Here is a 17,061-nt window from a genome sequence, read left to right on the forward strand (position 1 = left end):
GGGGGTTGCGGTGAAGAACAGAGGGGGAAATGCTTGCTTTGAAGCTTTGGGGAAAACATCGACTGCCTTACCCTCTCTGGGCCTGAGTTTCTTCCCCTGTCAAATGAAGAGGTTGGACCTGGTGGCTCCTGAAGCCCCTTCCAGCTCTGACATTTTGAGATTCTGTTTTCAAAAAATAAATAAATATTGAAACAATAAGAAAAAATCTGAGAGGAGAAGAGGAAGGTGAGAGAGAAAAACTTGAGGAAAAAAGAACAACAGGCCAGCACAGGATGGGGAGGGCTGCCCACGTCTTACGGCAGGCAGTTGAGCTTTGGCAAGTGGGATGGAACCTCCGGAGCTGGTACCACTGTTGTGTTAAGAGGAGTGAACGTTGTCAAGGCCTAGAACTTCTCTGTAAATCCTCGGCCCAGTCACAGGAAGCCCCAGGTCAATTGGGGCTCTTTAGCTTTAAGCCTAGAGACTGCTCTGGAGGTCCCGGCAGACCCAGACCCTTGCCCTGGAGAGTGCAATGCTGAGAACAGAGGACCCTGTCGCCTCTAATTATATTGTCCACAAGGAGAAGCTGGAGAGGTTCCTGGGCCTGCGGCCACAGCCTAAGTCTGCAGCTCATGCCTGAGTGGGGCAGGGCCAGCCCAGCGGGAGGATTAATGACAGTGATTGAATATTTTATAAGTGGAATATTGTGTGTTTTCCAAAACCAAATGGAATGTCATTTTTTTGTTCCAAGAGAGATGGGGGACGTCACTGTCCTCGTTTCCCATTCAGACCACATACTCCATGGCAAGAAGATGAATGGGACTCAGAGTTTCCCTGAGAGAAGGGGAGAGACGGAAGGGGAGAGAGAAGAGCCTTCATCACTTTGTCCTCTCCCTGCCAGCCTGGCCCCACCTTGCTGCCTCCCTGGTCACCCAGAACTTGAACCCACTGACCCCTGGACCACTCCCACAGCCAAGTCCTTTTTCCTGACCCCTGTGTGGTCTCTGGACTCGAGACCTAATGCCGGCTTTGCTCTACTCCACACTACAAAGAACACAGAGACGAAATCACAAGGTCAACAAATCCATCCCTCTGTTCCCAAGAAACACAAGAGTATCAGATGTGGAAAATTTCCTCCCAGATCTTCCTTCACATTCTTAGTGCAAGGTCTTATTTTCTTTAGGAATGCCTTCCTTTGGTCTAAGTGATGTCCATCTTGTTACAGATGAAGGTGATGTCTTCTAAATGTTGACTTTTGCAGAGAATGAATGATGACTGGCCTCCTTCTGTGGGGTGGAAGCTCTGCCTGTTCTCCATATGAAAGTCTCCGGGATTGAAGTGCTTCGGAAAGCCGGGCTCCGGCTTTGCCTCCTAACTCGTCCTCCTTAATGCGTTGTTGGCCTGTGCAAATGGAACTATTTGATTAGCGCAGGAAGGGTGAGAGGCCCTTCCTTTCTCAATACGCTATTACATGCTCCAAGGCCACCCACATGCTCCGCTACTTTGCATTTGCCCTGCAATCTTTCACACCAGTTGACTTTTCATCTCCAAATCCCCTTTCACATTAAACACAAACCCACACACTCTGTCCCATTTTCCTTTGAAATAAATCATAAGCCCATGCCAGAAACAACTCAGGGTGTTCTCTGGAATTTGTAAACAGCATTAAAGTCTTGTGGGAAATGTCACAGAGTGTTGGTCTGAATTTATTAAGTAATTTCTCAGCTTAAAATATATCTTTCCAGCCTGCTGTCTGACAACATTTACCTCTAATGGAATTTTATCCACTCTTGATCACTAAGCACGCTCCCATCCCAGAGAGCAGAGTCCCAAGCTCCTCCTCTTCTGTTCCACAGCCCGGCAGATTTCAGACCCGCTAGCCGTGTTCCCACTGCTCAGAAGAGAAGCTCCAGGACTCTGGGTCTCTAGGACGCCTGACTGTTCTGTGTTTCTGAGGGCACAAGCACACCATCACACCACACACATAGAGAGGTAGCTGAACTTAGCCACTTACTAACAACGCTGCATCCAGCTCACGCCAGTGGCAGACCAGGGAACGGCTTGAGGAGGGAACTTTAGTCCCCCTCAATCTCCGTCACCCCCAAGCTACCCTAAGCAAATATACCATTCACAGTGAAATCAGGACTCACTGTACAAAATAGCTTCAAGACAAGTCCCCCAGCCTGCCTCCTCCTCTTCCACCAATTGTCATCCTGGAGCCCCTCCTTTACAGAAGTTTTGTCACTGTCCTCTGGAATTTGAACTCTGGTTTCCATCAGCCAACCAAATTACACATCTATAAAGAGCAGCTGTTTTGGACAAAGTTAAAGTGAAGTGAGGAAATGAAGAGACTGTCAGCTTGTGTCCTTCCTAGATGTGTCCCAGGCACTGTTGTCCTCTACCGGCGGCCTCAGGCCTACTTTGTTCCAGGGCCCATCCTGATCAAGGCAGCATCAGCCCAGCATCTGTTGGGGCCTGGGTTGGTCACGGTATTCTAAGCCCGGCGTCCAGGGTGGTTAATCTCTCGGTCTGTCACAACTCCTAATGTCAGCTTTGCTCTACTCCACACTACAGAGATGTTAGTATAACATACTAGTCAAAAGCCTGGACCCTGGAATCAGACAAAATTGGAATTCTAGTTCTGGTACTTACTAGCTGTGTGATCTTAGACAGGTTGCTTAACAACTCTGTGCTTCAGTTTCCTTATCTGTATAATGGTGATAATATTAGTGACTGTCTCGTAAGATTGTCTTGAGAATTAAAGTAATAGATGTAAAATGCATAGAACAAAGCATGGTTATTGTTTTTAAATAATAAATTGTGATAATTAATAATTCTTTATTTTATTATTTTTTAAATACTTGCTCTTAGTACCTGCCTGGCAGTGTCTCCTTTGCGTCTCTTCTAATTAGATGTACAAGTTCTCAGTCTCCGTAAGTAAGCTGTTTACTGTCTGGCGAGTGGGGAGAGGACCAGGCGATGGCTGTCCATGCTGAGGGGTGGCCAACACCGCTTCCGCATGAGGCTCTTCTCCTCGCGCACCCTGCTCCGAGGATGCGAGGACAAATGCAGCTCTCAGGAGGTTTGCATTTCTGGCACTGACGGGAGGAGCCACCCACGCTGCCTTCTTCTCAAGAGACTCCGAGCAGATCCTCTTCACGCGGGCTCGGCCAACAGCTGCCGGGTGGGAGAGGAGCCAGGACAAAAGGAGCTGAAGGTCTTAGGAGGTATCGAAGCTATATTTAGGGGGACATAAGCTTTATTGAGATATAACTAACAAATAAAGTTCTAATAATTTAAAGGGTACATGATGATTTGATATACATGTACACTGTGAAGTGACTCCCACACTTAAGTTAATTGACATGTCCATCACCTCACAGAGTTACCAATTTTGTTTTCCTTTTTTTTTTTTCTGGTGAGAATGTTTAAGACCTACTTTCAAAAATTTCAAGTATACAATACAGTATTATATTTTTCTAATTTACCTTTTTCTTTATTTTAGGGGAGAGATTGGCCCTGAGCTAACATATGTTGCCAATCTTCCTCTTATTTTCTTCTTCCCCAAAGTCCCGGTGCATGGTTGTATATCTTAGTTGTAGATTCTTCCGGTTCTTCTGTGTGGGATGCTGCCTCAGAGTGGCTTGATAAGTAGCTCTAGGTCCAGGCCCAGGATCCGAACCAGTGAACCCCAGGCCCCCCAAGTGGATTGTGCAAAAGGCCCCATACGATACAGTATTGTTAACTGCAATCACTATGCTGTACATTAGATCCTTGGAACTTATTCATCTTATAATTGGAAGTTTACCCTTTTTTTTGGAGGAAAATTAGCCCTGAGTTAACATCCCCTGCCAATCCTCCTCTTTTTGCTGAGGAAGACCGGCCCTGAGCTAACATCCGTGCCCATCTTCCTCTACTTTATATGTGGGATGCCTGCCACAGCATGGCTTGAGAAGTGGTGCCATGTCTGCACCCAGGCTACAAACCAGCAAACCCTGGGTCACCAAAGCAGAGTGCCCAAACTTAACCACTACGCCACCAGGCCAGCCCGTCAAGTTTACCTTTTGATCAACCTCTCCCTGTTTCCCCCCCCCAGCCCCTGTCAACGACCAGTCTACTCTCTGTTTCCATGAGTCCAACTTTTTAAGTTGAAACTAGTTTCAAGGGCCAATCTCAGAACAAAAGTTAAAGCAATGGTTAATCAGAATAATTACAAAAGTGTGGAAAAACTAGTAAGGAACAAAAAAATCTGAGACAAAATATAAATGAATTAAAACGCACTGGGCCAGGTTAAGAAGTCAAGTATAAAATTAGAAATTTGAAATTTTCTATTAGAAATTTTGTCCTTTTCTGGAACATATGCTCTATTTGAGTATATCCCTTCTCTACTCTAAGAATATACCTACAAAGGCGATGGAATAGCAGGTGCATGTGCTGAAAAATGTTTCATTTGGGGTTCCTTTTTATCTGGAGTCAAGACAGTAGCCAACCTTCTGTTTGACAACATTGCCTTAAACATATTGCAGTTAATTATACCACTTCGCATCACATTTTAATTTGTGAAGATATAGGAGACATCTTTGTTTCTTGAGGAGATTTTCAAATTGGTTACACTCACTGGAGAGACATTCACACACTCATAGAGGGATAGTTATGTGTATTCTAAACTCATCCTCTTTTTTCAACTTCAGAGGATGGCTTTCTAATCGTCTCTCCAAAGTCTAAAGGATACTTTGACTCGGTTGGAACACAGAATAAGCCAAACATTTATTTGTTTATACTTTGGACTTTTAAATACGTGTGAGGAATTATGAGACTATTTAAAGTATTTAATTCTGCCTCTTAAACCTTGAGTAAAGCAGCAGAGTGAGGGGACAGTCCTATGTGCCAGACAAGCACTCAGGCAGTAGGTGGAATGAAGGGTGGGTTTTGAAGAGCCAGCGTTAGGAAGCCCAACCCAGGGAGTCAATGTCTTCCTCAGGGCAGTAAAATCCAACAGTTAATGAGCAAAACTACAGAAATGACAGAGAGCTGGAAGACAGCTAGGAAGGTCAAATGCAAACAGACCAGGGCTGAAAATAAACCTAGGATTCATCATAAATGAATTAAACCTACCAGGCAATTTTGCATTTGATGTTTATGGTGTTTTTGTTAGTTAGAATTTATATTTGTGTGTCTGTGTCTGTGTCTATGTTCTCAGAACATACTCCATTGGTATTTTCTCAGCATTCATTAAGAAACTTCTTTTTCTTAAAAAAAAATTTTGGTTTTTAAAAACTCATGTGATATTTCCTGTCTGTAGATTTGGTTTTGCAAGTCATGCCCTGGAAAGTTGTTCTCAAATCTTGGTCTGCCTCAGAATCCCTGGGAGACTCTGAGTCAATAAGGCTGGGCATCTGCACTTTTTACAAGCTGCTCGAACACGAAAGCTTGAGAACCGTCGCCCCAGAGAACAGCTCCCTCCACACCGTGTAAGCGAAGTGAGCAACTGCTACCTGGTGTTGTAACTCTCTCACTTCTCTCCTTTGTTCATACTTGGGAACTCATTAAAATATAAAGAAAGTCACATGACTAATAAGAACCGCTTGAGATGTGTTTCCTACCATCACGTTACTTATCTGGAGAAACTAACAGGAAGACCCAGCATGGACATGGGGAGTTCACCACTAACACAAGGCAACCTGGGCTGGGGGTGAAGGTGGGAGAGGTGTTGTATTTGGGCACATAACTGGGAGGTCAGACAAGTGAGAGTTAGGGCTGCAATGACCGGGGCAGTATTTATAGTTAAAATGAGTCTGGAAGGGGTCCCCAAAAGCTGGGTAGACTATGTTCAGACATGTACTTGGAGGCGCATTGCAAGTGAGAGAAGGCTGCAATTTAAGGTTGCTGGGCAATTATCAGAGTTCCTCTCTTTGCAGTAGTTAGGTGCTAATTAAAAGTTGCCTTTGGCTCCCGGAGGCACTAGCTAGTTAAAGCTTAAAGAGGAGGAATTTTTTTTTTTAAGGAGTCCATAAAATTTAGTACTTAATTTTTATTCATTGTGAATCAATGCAGAAACCAGAATAGACCTAACACAGTGCTGCTGAGCGTGTTTTGGAATCACTACACATTCTTGGCTGGAATCAGAAAGGTGATAAAAGTAAAGAAGAGGTCTCAGGTCTGCAGTTCCACTTGCGGTTACAGCTCTGCCCTTGCCGTCTACTGACAGGAACGTCTCCAGGAATAGGAAGGCAGCAAAGCCTAGGGGGATGGGTGGAGGGAAAATCAAGTGTATGGGATCCATGGGGGCAGCCAGGGCCTCTGCTCTTGGCTCCACAGTTTAGGGACCCCTGACGTCCACTCCTCTTCCTGGTTATGCCCGTCCCCACAGGGTGAGGAGTCCACAGGGCTAAGAGACATGCCCAGCAGGAGTCTATGACCTCCCTTTCAGGCAATACTCTGAGTATCTAGGACAAGGGAATTCACAGGCCTCCTTCCCAAGTCCATATTCCCAAGTATGTGCAGTACCACCGATGTGGACATACCAAGGCCCAACGGGTAGCCAAAGAGATAGTGTTGGGAGAGGGTGTAGACAGACTTGGACAAGTGGGTAATACACATGAGGCCCCCATACTGAGGGATGGAGGGAAAGAGAAAGGAGATGGGTTAGAAGGGCCTCAATTTCTACTCTTGCCTGAACTGTGAAAACATTAGGGGAAGACACCAGTGACTCCCAACATCTTGGGAATTGTGACATGCCGTCACAATTGCCCTCTGCACAGCCCCTTTCTATTTCTTGTCTAACAACCAGATGTTAAATAGCTATTTATTGTCACACATTTCCATGGAGAGAGAGGCATTCCACTCTATCTCCTGGGAGGGAACAGCAAAACTCCTGCCATCCTCTCTCTACTTCCTTCTGGTTCTTCCAAAGGAGGAGGAGAGACTTGTCTGTTTGGTAAGGTTACAGAAACGTCTGTAAGTGCACAGCTCAGCCCATCCTGGGCTCTTTTAGAGACTCTGCCTTCCTGCAGCCATCACTTGTCTCCTCCGGGCATGTATCAGCAGCAGGGATCCACAGCTTCTCCATCCTGGGAGTGTGTTTATAGATTCAATTCGGGAGGAAGGAGTAGACAGTCTGCCTTTCGCCATAGATCTGACTGCCTTCTCCATTCCAGCTGCAATCACGGACCTCTCCAGCTGCATCTTATGCACGTGGTGATGCATATACAACTTCAGCAAGGCCAGTTCTGAGATGAACCATGGGGGGCTTCATAGACAACAGACAGCAGGAAGTAAAAAAAGAGAAGGACAACGGAAACTTCTTCTCGGTTTAGGAGAGAAGAAAACTAGAACAAGAGATGAGGAGTCATAGAAAACTAATTGCGGTGAGCAACCAGGAAAATAGCAGTTGAAGGAAACAGCCTTGTCTGGAGAGAATACAGGAAAAAAGGGATGGGAAAGGGAGCTGGAGGTTAGAGGACACAGCACTAGTGGAATTTAATGTAGGCCACAGACACAGGGAGAAAATCTTCAAGGGAACCTGAAAGGACTCCAGGGCACAGATACCCTGCTTAGGAGTCAGGCCCTAGAATCCAGAAGAAGGGCGCAGTGGTTCCAAGGACCAAGGTGGTCACAGGCTATAAAAGTCTATCTTTTGTGTTAAGCTTGGTCAAGCTGCATTTAATGACTCAGCTGAGGGCCTGTAATTGACCTATTCCTCTCTGTGAATACCTTGGAACCTGGAGCTCCTCTCTCTATAAGGAGAGAGAGTTTGTGTGAGGAACAGCTGGTCGGACCGCCAGTTACTGCCAGACACCCTGTGCTTTTACACACACTTTTGTTTATCTAAGTTAAATGATGGTTTGAGGGGAGGGGCTGGTCCATTTGGTTTTAGAATTCCCTGCCCCCACCTTGGCTTAACTAAAGACACCTTGCATATCATAAAACAAACACTGAAATTCATAAAACTACACATTTGAGATGGTATGTACCCAAAGCTAGAGAGATGAATCAATATACAAAAGCATGGAAGATGCGAAAAATGAGGAACAAAGAGAAATAGTTAAAGAATATCCTTGGAGAGAAAACTTTGCTGGGAAAAAAGACACAGAAACAGTATCAGGAAGATTTTTTTTTAATGAAATGAAGGAAGGAAGGAAAGAAGAGGTAGAGGGAAAGAGGCGAGGAGAACAAGAAAGGATTGCGTAGGTAAATAGAGACAAGAGCAAGGAAAAGGGAAAATAAATGTTCTCTAAAAATATCCTTATCCACATGAAAACAAGGGTCTTTTCTCATTTCATTCAACCTCTTTGTTGCTTGTTTTGTTTTAAAAAGCACCAAGGAATATCAAACAGCTGTTTTCACAGCTTCTGTCACTTTGTCAAAGCCAGTCTGTGCAGTCTGACTGGCCGGCACACCCAGACAGCAGCGCGGGTGGCGAGGCCCTCTGGGAGCAGCTGGGCCAGGGCTGCAGGCAGCTCAACCAGAGACGGTGCCTGGTGCCATCGTGCTCCTCAGAGCCGGGATCACTGGGCCGGGGAACGCGGCTGGAGAGAGAGAGAGGCAAACCCTGCAGGCAGCATTTCTCTTTCCTGATTAAAAAAAAAAAACCTAGTTCCTGAGTTTTTTTGTTTTGTTTTTTTAAAAAAGCACCTAGGGATAATCTTCCCTCAGTGGAAGCTGCACAAAAACACAAACCTCCAAGTCAGATGTCATGGACCGAGGCCCCAACTCTACCGACCCTAGGCCAGTTGTTTCACCTCTAAAAGTCTATTTACCCATTTATAAAATGGGGATAATACTTCACAGGAGTCTCATGAGGAGTAAACAAGGTATTAACATGGCTTAGAACATAGTAGGCACTTGAGAAATATGTTAAAATCCCATGTTTGATTTAAAAAAAGAGAGTGAGAGATGATAGACACAGAGATAGATTGACAGATAGATAGGTAGGTGCATGGGTGGATGGATAGGTAGGTAGGTAGGTAGGTAGATAGATAGATAGATAGATAGATAGATAGATAGATATAAAATTATAGAGAGAGACAGAGAGATGGAGATAGGGATCCAGATCCAAGAGAGTCCTTCAAATGATAGGTTTCTGATAAAGGAAGGGACTTCTACTCCGCCCCCCACCCCGCTCCCTGCCAACAGCGAGGCCATTTGAGAGTCGCAGAGGTGGACCCTCCTTCCTACCTCCTCTCCCAAATGAATGCTCCGCAGCAGCCCTCTTAACCCTGCTAAGTCCAACAGAGGTCTTCATCATGGTAGGGGACCCCCAGGGAGGGGCTTCCTTCCCCAATGGCCTGTTCCCTCCTGCGAGTTACCGTACAACTTCACGGTGTGTCTGTGGTGGGGTGGGAGTGAGGGGCACATAGGGGAGACCAACTAAGAAGGGGAAGAGACAAAAGCCCCAGATGATAAGGGGAGAGAACAGCAGGTCAAAGGTGTGGTCAAGGTCTTTGTCAAAGGTCAGGGAGCATGTATCTGGATTAGGGCCCTCTCCTCACAAGACCACGGGTCATCCAAGTGGCCCTTCATAGGGCTCCTGCCAGCTCATCAGCACTTTGTCCTCATCGTTCTCAGCCCAGAAGACACAACAGTGTTCTCCCCGGGGCTTGGAGCATTACCCAGCTTTGTCCTTTGCACTGACGCTGTGCTGGGTAGTCTGAGCACACTGCCCTCAGCCTCGCCTACATCAGGGAGGCCTTCAGAGCCTGCTTTCACCTTCACCCGGGCCCACCCCAAACACTCACAGGGCCAGGAGCAAGATACTGTACTTAAAAGCTATAAATCAAGCTAACAAACTGTGAGATGAAATAGACTCTATCCTTGACAAATATACCTTCATATGCCTGGAAAGTTTAAATTTAGAATTCTCGGGCTCCTTGGAGCTCTGCTCTGGCACAAGGAGCGATGGGGATCTAGCCCCCAGCCTGCCCCCCACCTCTTCCTACACTGGCTTCTGTCTCACCCTCAAGGGACCTCACACAAAAACACACACACACACACGGACATCCAGCCCGCATGTCCAAGCTCGGTCCACACCCCACAATGACATGGTCCACTCTTTAAAGGACATGCTGGGGTAGAAGCTTACACAGACACTAGAAGCCAGCTTGGGGTCATTTGAGCAGCGAACTGCAGGTTCTCGGGTATCTGAACTGTGGTATAGAAAGGGGGTCATGGACCTCGGATGGGCACATCCTCTTGGCCCCAAGGATTCCTTGCCCTTTGGGGAGGGTTATGGCTAGAAAAGGGCCAGAATGGGACTCTTCTAAAGTGCAAGGTCCAGAGGGGCCCCTCTTGCCCAGAGCATCCTGCAACCTCATTAGCATCATGACCTGCACCGAATAGCATGCACGTTCCAGCCCTGGGCAGCGTAGAGAACATCTCCCTTGGATTTTCTCCCTCCTGGGCTCTCATCACACCCTTTCAGCCACACTCTTACCAGCTCTAGCCAGAAACTCAGAGTCACTCAGGCCCAAAGCTCCTTTGGGAAGGGCCTGCAGGGGCAGAGAGAGGGAGAGCCAGGCTGGAGACTGAGGCAGGGTTGAGCCGAGCTCAGACTCCTGGGGCAGGTGCCATTGTTAAGCAGGCCCCCCACCAGATTTAATGGAGCATTTCTACTGTGCTTTTCACAGTGTTATGGCTCTTAATAGGCTCCCCCAGCGGGCCGCTCAGGGCCCACGCTGCCTCTGAGCAGCTGCTGTGCTGAGCAAGGGAGCTGAGAGAGGCTCGTTTTCAGACCACGTGCCTGTCGCCTTCTCAAGAAGCCATCGCAGCACATCCTGGAACAGGCTCCCAAGGAGGCATCACAGTTTAGTGTAATTCGTCAACTTCACAGCTGCTACTTGGGAGGGAGGGGGCCTGAGGAAGCAAGCGCCAAGTGGCTCAGGCATCAGGAGCATTCCTCAGGCCAGCTGAGAGACAGTGAGCCCCAACATGAGTGGGCAGGGCTCCAGCATGCCTCTATCCCCCGGAAGCCTGTCAAAGTCCTGGGGGCTCCCCAGAGGTGGTCAGCCATTTGCCGGGACCTCTGCTGGCCCTGAGGGCGCTGGGAGGCTGGAAACTCAGCACAGAGACAGATCTTTGGAGTCAGGCAGCCTGGATTCAGGGCCCCAGGCATCGTCCAATGGGTGTAGGATCTACACCAAGTTTCTTCACCTCTCTAAGCCTCTATTTGCCTATCACTGAAATGGAGGTAAAGGTACTTCTTACCCCCAGGCCTGATATTCAACCAGGGCTGTGCTAGTTTTTCAAACATCGAAATATTTGGTAAAGAGCAGTGGTGCTCAAAGTGTGGTTTCTAGAGCAGCAGCATCGGCATCACCTGGAAACTTGTTAAAAGTGCACGTTCTTGGGCTCCAGCCCAAGAGTCGGGGTCTCCTAATCTAGGTTTTAACAAGCCTTCCAGATGATTGCAAAGCAGGCTAAAGTTTGAGAACCCCTGGTCAGCCCCCTCCACCCCCCCGCATTGTGCTCCCTGACCACTGCCTTGGCCCCTGCCCAGGACTGCCCAGACACCCTCTAACCCAGCAACTAAACGGACGGCAGCGCCTAGCACAGAGGGGCCTCCGGGTCCCTCCAGCTGCTTCCATTGCACTGGGGCAGAGCCCACGTCACACCAGTTTCTTAATATTTTTGTTGTCGGCCCTGCCCGCCTCATAGGGTTGCTGTAAGGATTAGATAAGTGATGCCCTTAAGGTGCTCAGCAGAGCACCTGGCGTTAAGAAAGCACTACACTGGTGGAAGATATTTTGATGTTGTTTTAGGGGCCCCTTGCTAGTCTCTGCAACCTCTGGGTGCACAGCTCTGTCCTGGGCCAATTCCCCTTTGTTGTCTTTCTTCTCTCCGTCTGCTGTGAAGAACCAGCCCCTTGATGGCTTCCAGTGGTCCCAGAGCTCCCCTCGGCTCCACCCACCTGGGAACAGCCCAGCACTTCTCTTCCCCACCTCACTCACCCCATTCCTAAGGAAAATGTGCAGCCTGGAAAAGATGGATTTCTTTTTTAACAGAATTTAATTTTTAGAGCAGTTTTAAGTTCACTATAAAATCAAGCGGAAAGAACAGAGAGTTCCCACATACCCCCTGACTGCCCACACGGCCTCTCCCACTATCCACATCCCACACCAGAGGGGTACATATGAAGTCACAATTATGACCCAAACATTATCACCCAAAGTCCATTGTTTACATTAGGCTTCACTGTTGGTGTTGTACACACTATGGATTTTGACAAACGTATAATACACGTATCCACCATTATTGTATCATACAGAATAGTTTCACTGCCTTAAAAATCCTCTGTGCTCTATCTGTTCATCCCTCCCTCCCCTCACCCCTGGCAACCATTAATCTCGTTACTGTCTCTAGAGTTTTGCCTTTACTAGAACATCATATATTTAGAATCATACTTTATGTAACCCTTTCAGATTGGCTTCTTTTACTTAATAATATGCATTGCATTTAGGTTTCCTCTGTGTCTTTTCATGACTCGATAGCTCATTTCTTTTTAGCGCTGAATAATATTCCATTGTCTGGATATACCACAGTTTATTTATCCATCACCTACTGAAGGACATCTTGGTTCATTCCACGTTTCGGCAATTATGAATACAGCTAAACATGTGTGTGCAGGTTTTTGTGTGGACCTAAATTTTCAATGATTTGCATAAATACCAAGGAGTGCGATTGCCGGATCTTATGATAAGAGTATATTTAGTTTTGTAAGAAACTGCCAAACTATCTTCCAAAGTGGCTGCAGCATTTTGCATTCCCACCAGCAATGAACGAGAGCTCCTGTTGCCCCACATCCTCACCAGCATTTTGTGTTGCTAGTGTTTTGGATTTTGGCCATTCTAATAGGTGTGGGGTGGTATCTTACTGTTGTTTTAATTTGCATTTCCCTGATGAAATATGATGTGGAGCATCTTTTTGTACGCTTATTTGCCTTCTGTATCTTCTGAATACTTCTGTTCAAGTATTTTACCCATTTTTTGATCAAGTTGTTCATTTTCCAGTTATTGAGCTTTAAGAGTTCTTTGTATATTTTGAATAACAGTCCATTATTAGATGTGTCTTTTGCAAATATTTTTCTCCCTGTCTGTGGCTTGTCTTCTCATTCTCTTGAGGCTGGTTGATCTTTTTATTTTGTTATCTTTCAGTAACAAACAGACAAAGGGTAAAAATAATAAACATATAGGGAAAGCAGAGTGTTATAAGAGCTCTCAAACGCCCCACTGTGAAAATTCTCCTGAGGCTCAGAGACGAGGTCCAGATGGCTCTAACAAGTCCCCTGGCTCCTGTCCCCTATTCCCACTCATCTCCAAAGACAAAGCTCTGTCCTTAGATAAGGAACTCCCCAGACCAACTTCCCCAGAACAATTTTCTACTTCAGTAGGCAAATAATCAGTGTTTCTTAACCCTTTGGGGACCACTGACCTCTTTGAGAATCTGATCAAAGCTACAGGCCTCTTCCCAGGAAAATGCACATACACAGATAAGCACATACCTTACATGCCCACGCAGGTGTTCACAGGCTGCCCAAAGCCCATACAACATCCAGTGGCCCATGTTAGGAGCCCCTGCTGGAGAGGGAGAAAGAGAGACCTGGGCTGCTTATAGTCAACCCATCAGAGCACCAAGGAGCAAAGGATAAGTGAAACCCAAACTCACAGTCCCTCTCTTCAAAGTCCCCTTGGCTCCTCCCTTGCCAGTGTTTTGCTCTTCTGAGATTTCGGGAGGAAATGAAGAAGAACAAGGGGCCAGAGCTTGGAGAGGTCATCCAGCCCTGGTCACAGTGACTTCATGCAACCCCAAACCAAGGTGAATGAGCTGTCCTCCTCACCACCACCCCTGGGGGCAGTCGTCCTCTAGCTGCAGCAGCACCGCTCCGTGGTGTTGCCTCCCCTCCACCCCACAAGACCTTCCAGCTGCCCAGCTGGTGATCTTGTTGCCTGGGGCCTTTGGGCTTCACAGAGGAGGAGGGCTGGGACTAGGGTGAGGCAAGTGAGGCTCTGAGGGTGCGAAACGTAAGGGGACACTCACTCTCGGGGCCCTGCAAAGAAGCCCACCAGGAGGCATTTGGCCAGGAGCCTTCCCTGTATATAGAAACAGTTGGGTTCTAGGAGTGTAGAAAAATTTTGGCCCAATTACGATGAGTTGGGTTGTAGCAACCACAGCCACTCAGAGCAAAGCTCCCTGGCATTTCACAGCTCTAAGCCCACATTTGGTGACATTTGAGAGTGAGGGAGGGTCGGTTTCCACATGGAAAAGAGAGCAGGGACCTTTTTAAATACCTTACACAAAGCACTGGAGGAGCATGGAACTGCAAGGAAAGGGTCCTGCTCCGCGCCTCCACCTGGGGTGAGTGTGCAGTCACGTCTGCTGTGGAGAGAGGGAACATGCCCTCGTGAGAGCTGAGGGTGGGTGTTTGGACCTGCTCTTCGCACCAGGGAGCCCTCTCTAGGAGAGCTTCTCCAGTGCCATTCACATGCAGCCTCTGTGAGCTCAGCCAAGTCCTTCTGCCCTGTAAACCCCAGTTCTTGGCATCCTCCCTTCCCTTACCCTCTCCCAATCTGTCAGCTGCCTAAGGCTTCCCCCATGTGCCCAGCCTGGGAAATGCCAGCACACTAGAGGAGGGGCAGGGCCCACCCACCTCACCTTCTGCCCCCACCCTCTGGCTGTGGTAGCTGCGGAGAGGGGGAGGGAAGTTGAACAGACAGTAACTGAGAATGGCAGGGAGAAGGGATTGTCAACAGTACTCAGGTGTGAAGATGACAAACTTCTGAAAGCTAAATAGGGCGTGAACTTCATCCTTCCTCTCTTTTCAGAAATGGAAGTCCTCACCTGCTGGATCCCCTAGTCCGGGCAATCCAGGAGACAGGACAGGTGAGGCAGCAAGCCTCGACTTAGGGTGAGGCTCCCCCTTCCTGGACGATGCACCTCTTTGTTCTCATGGTTGCCCCATTACTCAGACCTCATCCCACTCCCCTGTCCCTGCTACTGAGTCAGACCCTGGGAAAGGTGGCGTGAAGCCCACTGAGGGAGGCAGAGAAAACACACACACACAGGGCAACCTAGAAGTTGAAGGTTTTTTTCCCTGACCCTCATCCCTTAGGGAAGATGGTTTCCAGGGTTGAGAGAGTGAAGCCAATGAACCTATAAAAAAGTTGCCCTATGGAGAGTGCCGAGACTATAAATAATTTGATGCCTGCATAACAAGAACTTGTCATGCCACTAAAGGCTCCTGAAAGATAGGACAGAAGTCTGGAAGTCAGCCATGTGGCCTCACGATGCGGTGCCACTCCCACCTCATGCTGAGACATCACACAAGATGTTTTGCCCTCCTGGGCCTCAGGTTCATGACAAAAATATTTATTGAGCATCTTCATTGTGCCACGCGCTGTGCTAAGTGTCAGAGATCGAACTAGTAATAGCTAACATTCACTACGTGCTTTTTATGTATAGACACTGTTCTAAGTACTTTGCTTGTCTTATCTCATTTAATTCCCACAATAACTCTGTGAGGTAGACACTACTATTATCCTCACTTGACAGATGAGGACACTGAGCACAGAGAGATTAAATAACATGCTCACAACCACTCAGCTAAGAAGTGGTGGAACAGGATTTGAACCCAGACTGTCTGATCCCACACCATGCTCTGAACCACTGCCGTATACTTCCCGTCAAGACCAAAACAGATGCACTCTCAGCTTCACAGAACTCACAGTCTAATGTAAAGTATGGCCCATGGGCCCAGTCTGGCCACCACCTGTTTTTATAAATAAAGTTTTCTTGGAACACAGCCATGCTCATTTGTTTATCAATTGTTTATGTCCACTTTCACACTATAATGGCAGAATAGAGTGGTCATGACAAAAACTGTGTGGCCCACAAATCATAAACTATTTGCTACATGACTCTTTACAGGAAAAGTTTGCCAACTTCTGGTCTAGTGAAATAAAACCATGTTGCCCTCCCCTGGGACACCATGAGGACACATGAGGTGATCATAGGGACAATTCTTTGAGCTCTTCGGTCTAGGAAGTGACTAATACACCACAGCCAGAGTATATCCAGCCTATCATCCAACTACTATTCCATCTCCAGGATGATTTGGGAGCACCCTGCTCCTAATTATCCCACCGTCACTCAGTGTCCTGGGCCCAGAGAAGAGAGATGAGAGTCACACCCAGTTCCAGGGATTAGATCCATTCCCTGGGGCCCAGACAGTGCAGGCAGCTTGGGAGGTGGTGAGCTCTCCCCCCACCTGGAGAAAGTGCTCATTGATCCATCGAATAACTCAATATTTATTAAGCCCCCACTGTGTGCAGGCCCCAGGGTGGGTTCTAGGCTCATAGAGAGCCCCACTATGTACACACTTCAGACAAAGTGACACATTGGATTAAGGTCACACAGCAAACACCACACCGCCCCTCCGAATTCTAGTATGCTCCACTTCCGTGTTCCCCAGGGTTTGCTCCCTGGCAGCGCAGGCCTCCATAGCCAGGGCTCAGGTGACACACAAGAGAGGATCAAATCTGAAAAAAGCTGCCCCTCTACTTTTCTTCCTTCCGAAGCAAGCTTCCAGCTCTTTCTAATCCTACCCCATTGTATTGCAGAGTAGGCTGTTCAGCAAATAGCACAACTAGATATGGAAATATATATATGTGTATATACAAATACAATAAGCCCCAAATTATTTTATTCAGACTTGATTAAATGGCATCTAATGAAAAAAACATTAAGAAAAAACATGAAGTGAAGAAGCTATTGACATAAGTGCTTGGGGGACACAAAACCTGGGGTTAGCACAGGCTTTTGCTTAGAAAGATGAAAAAGGTTAGAAAATATTTACATATCCACTACGAAATTTAGGTTAAATCCATATTCTTTCTGTATCTTGTCATCATAAAGTTGAGTTTCCATCTACGTCTGTTCATGAAGAAAGGTGAAGAACTTTCCTATAATATTGAATGGTTTAAGCGTTCTAAGGACTGTTGACTTGCAATTATGAGCCCATAAAAGTGTGTTGGAGACAACATGTGTTGGAATGTTTGCTGTAGAAAATTGTTCACTTAAAGTGGCTAAGCT

General features: G+C 47.1%; 1 protein-coding gene across 1 annotated transcript in view; it reads right to left on the reverse strand.

Moving 5' to 3' along the window:
- LOC124229856 (uncharacterized) overlaps positions 1–14,350 on the reverse strand; it is a 50,493-nt gene extending 36,143 nt beyond the window's left edge. Inside the window, exons 1-2 of the mRNA XM_046645325.1 lie at positions 14,262–14,350; positions 13,475–13,550 (exon numbers count right to left, since the gene is read on the reverse strand). Of these exons, the coding sequence (XP_046501281.1) occupies positions 13,475–13,536 (62 nt within the window). The 5' untranslated portion in view covers positions 13,537–13,550; positions 14,262–14,350. The remainder of the gene's footprint in view (positions 1–13,474; positions 13,551–14,261) is intronic.
- Positions 14,351–17,061: the final 2,711 nt, after the last annotated feature.

This window comes from Equus quagga, chromosome 18, assembly GCF_021613505.1.
Source record: "Equus quagga isolate Etosha38 chromosome 18, UCLA_HA_Equagga_1.0, whole genome shotgun sequence".
NCBI classification, from domain to species: Eukaryota; Metazoa; Chordata; class Mammalia; order Perissodactyla; family Equidae; genus Equus; species Equus quagga.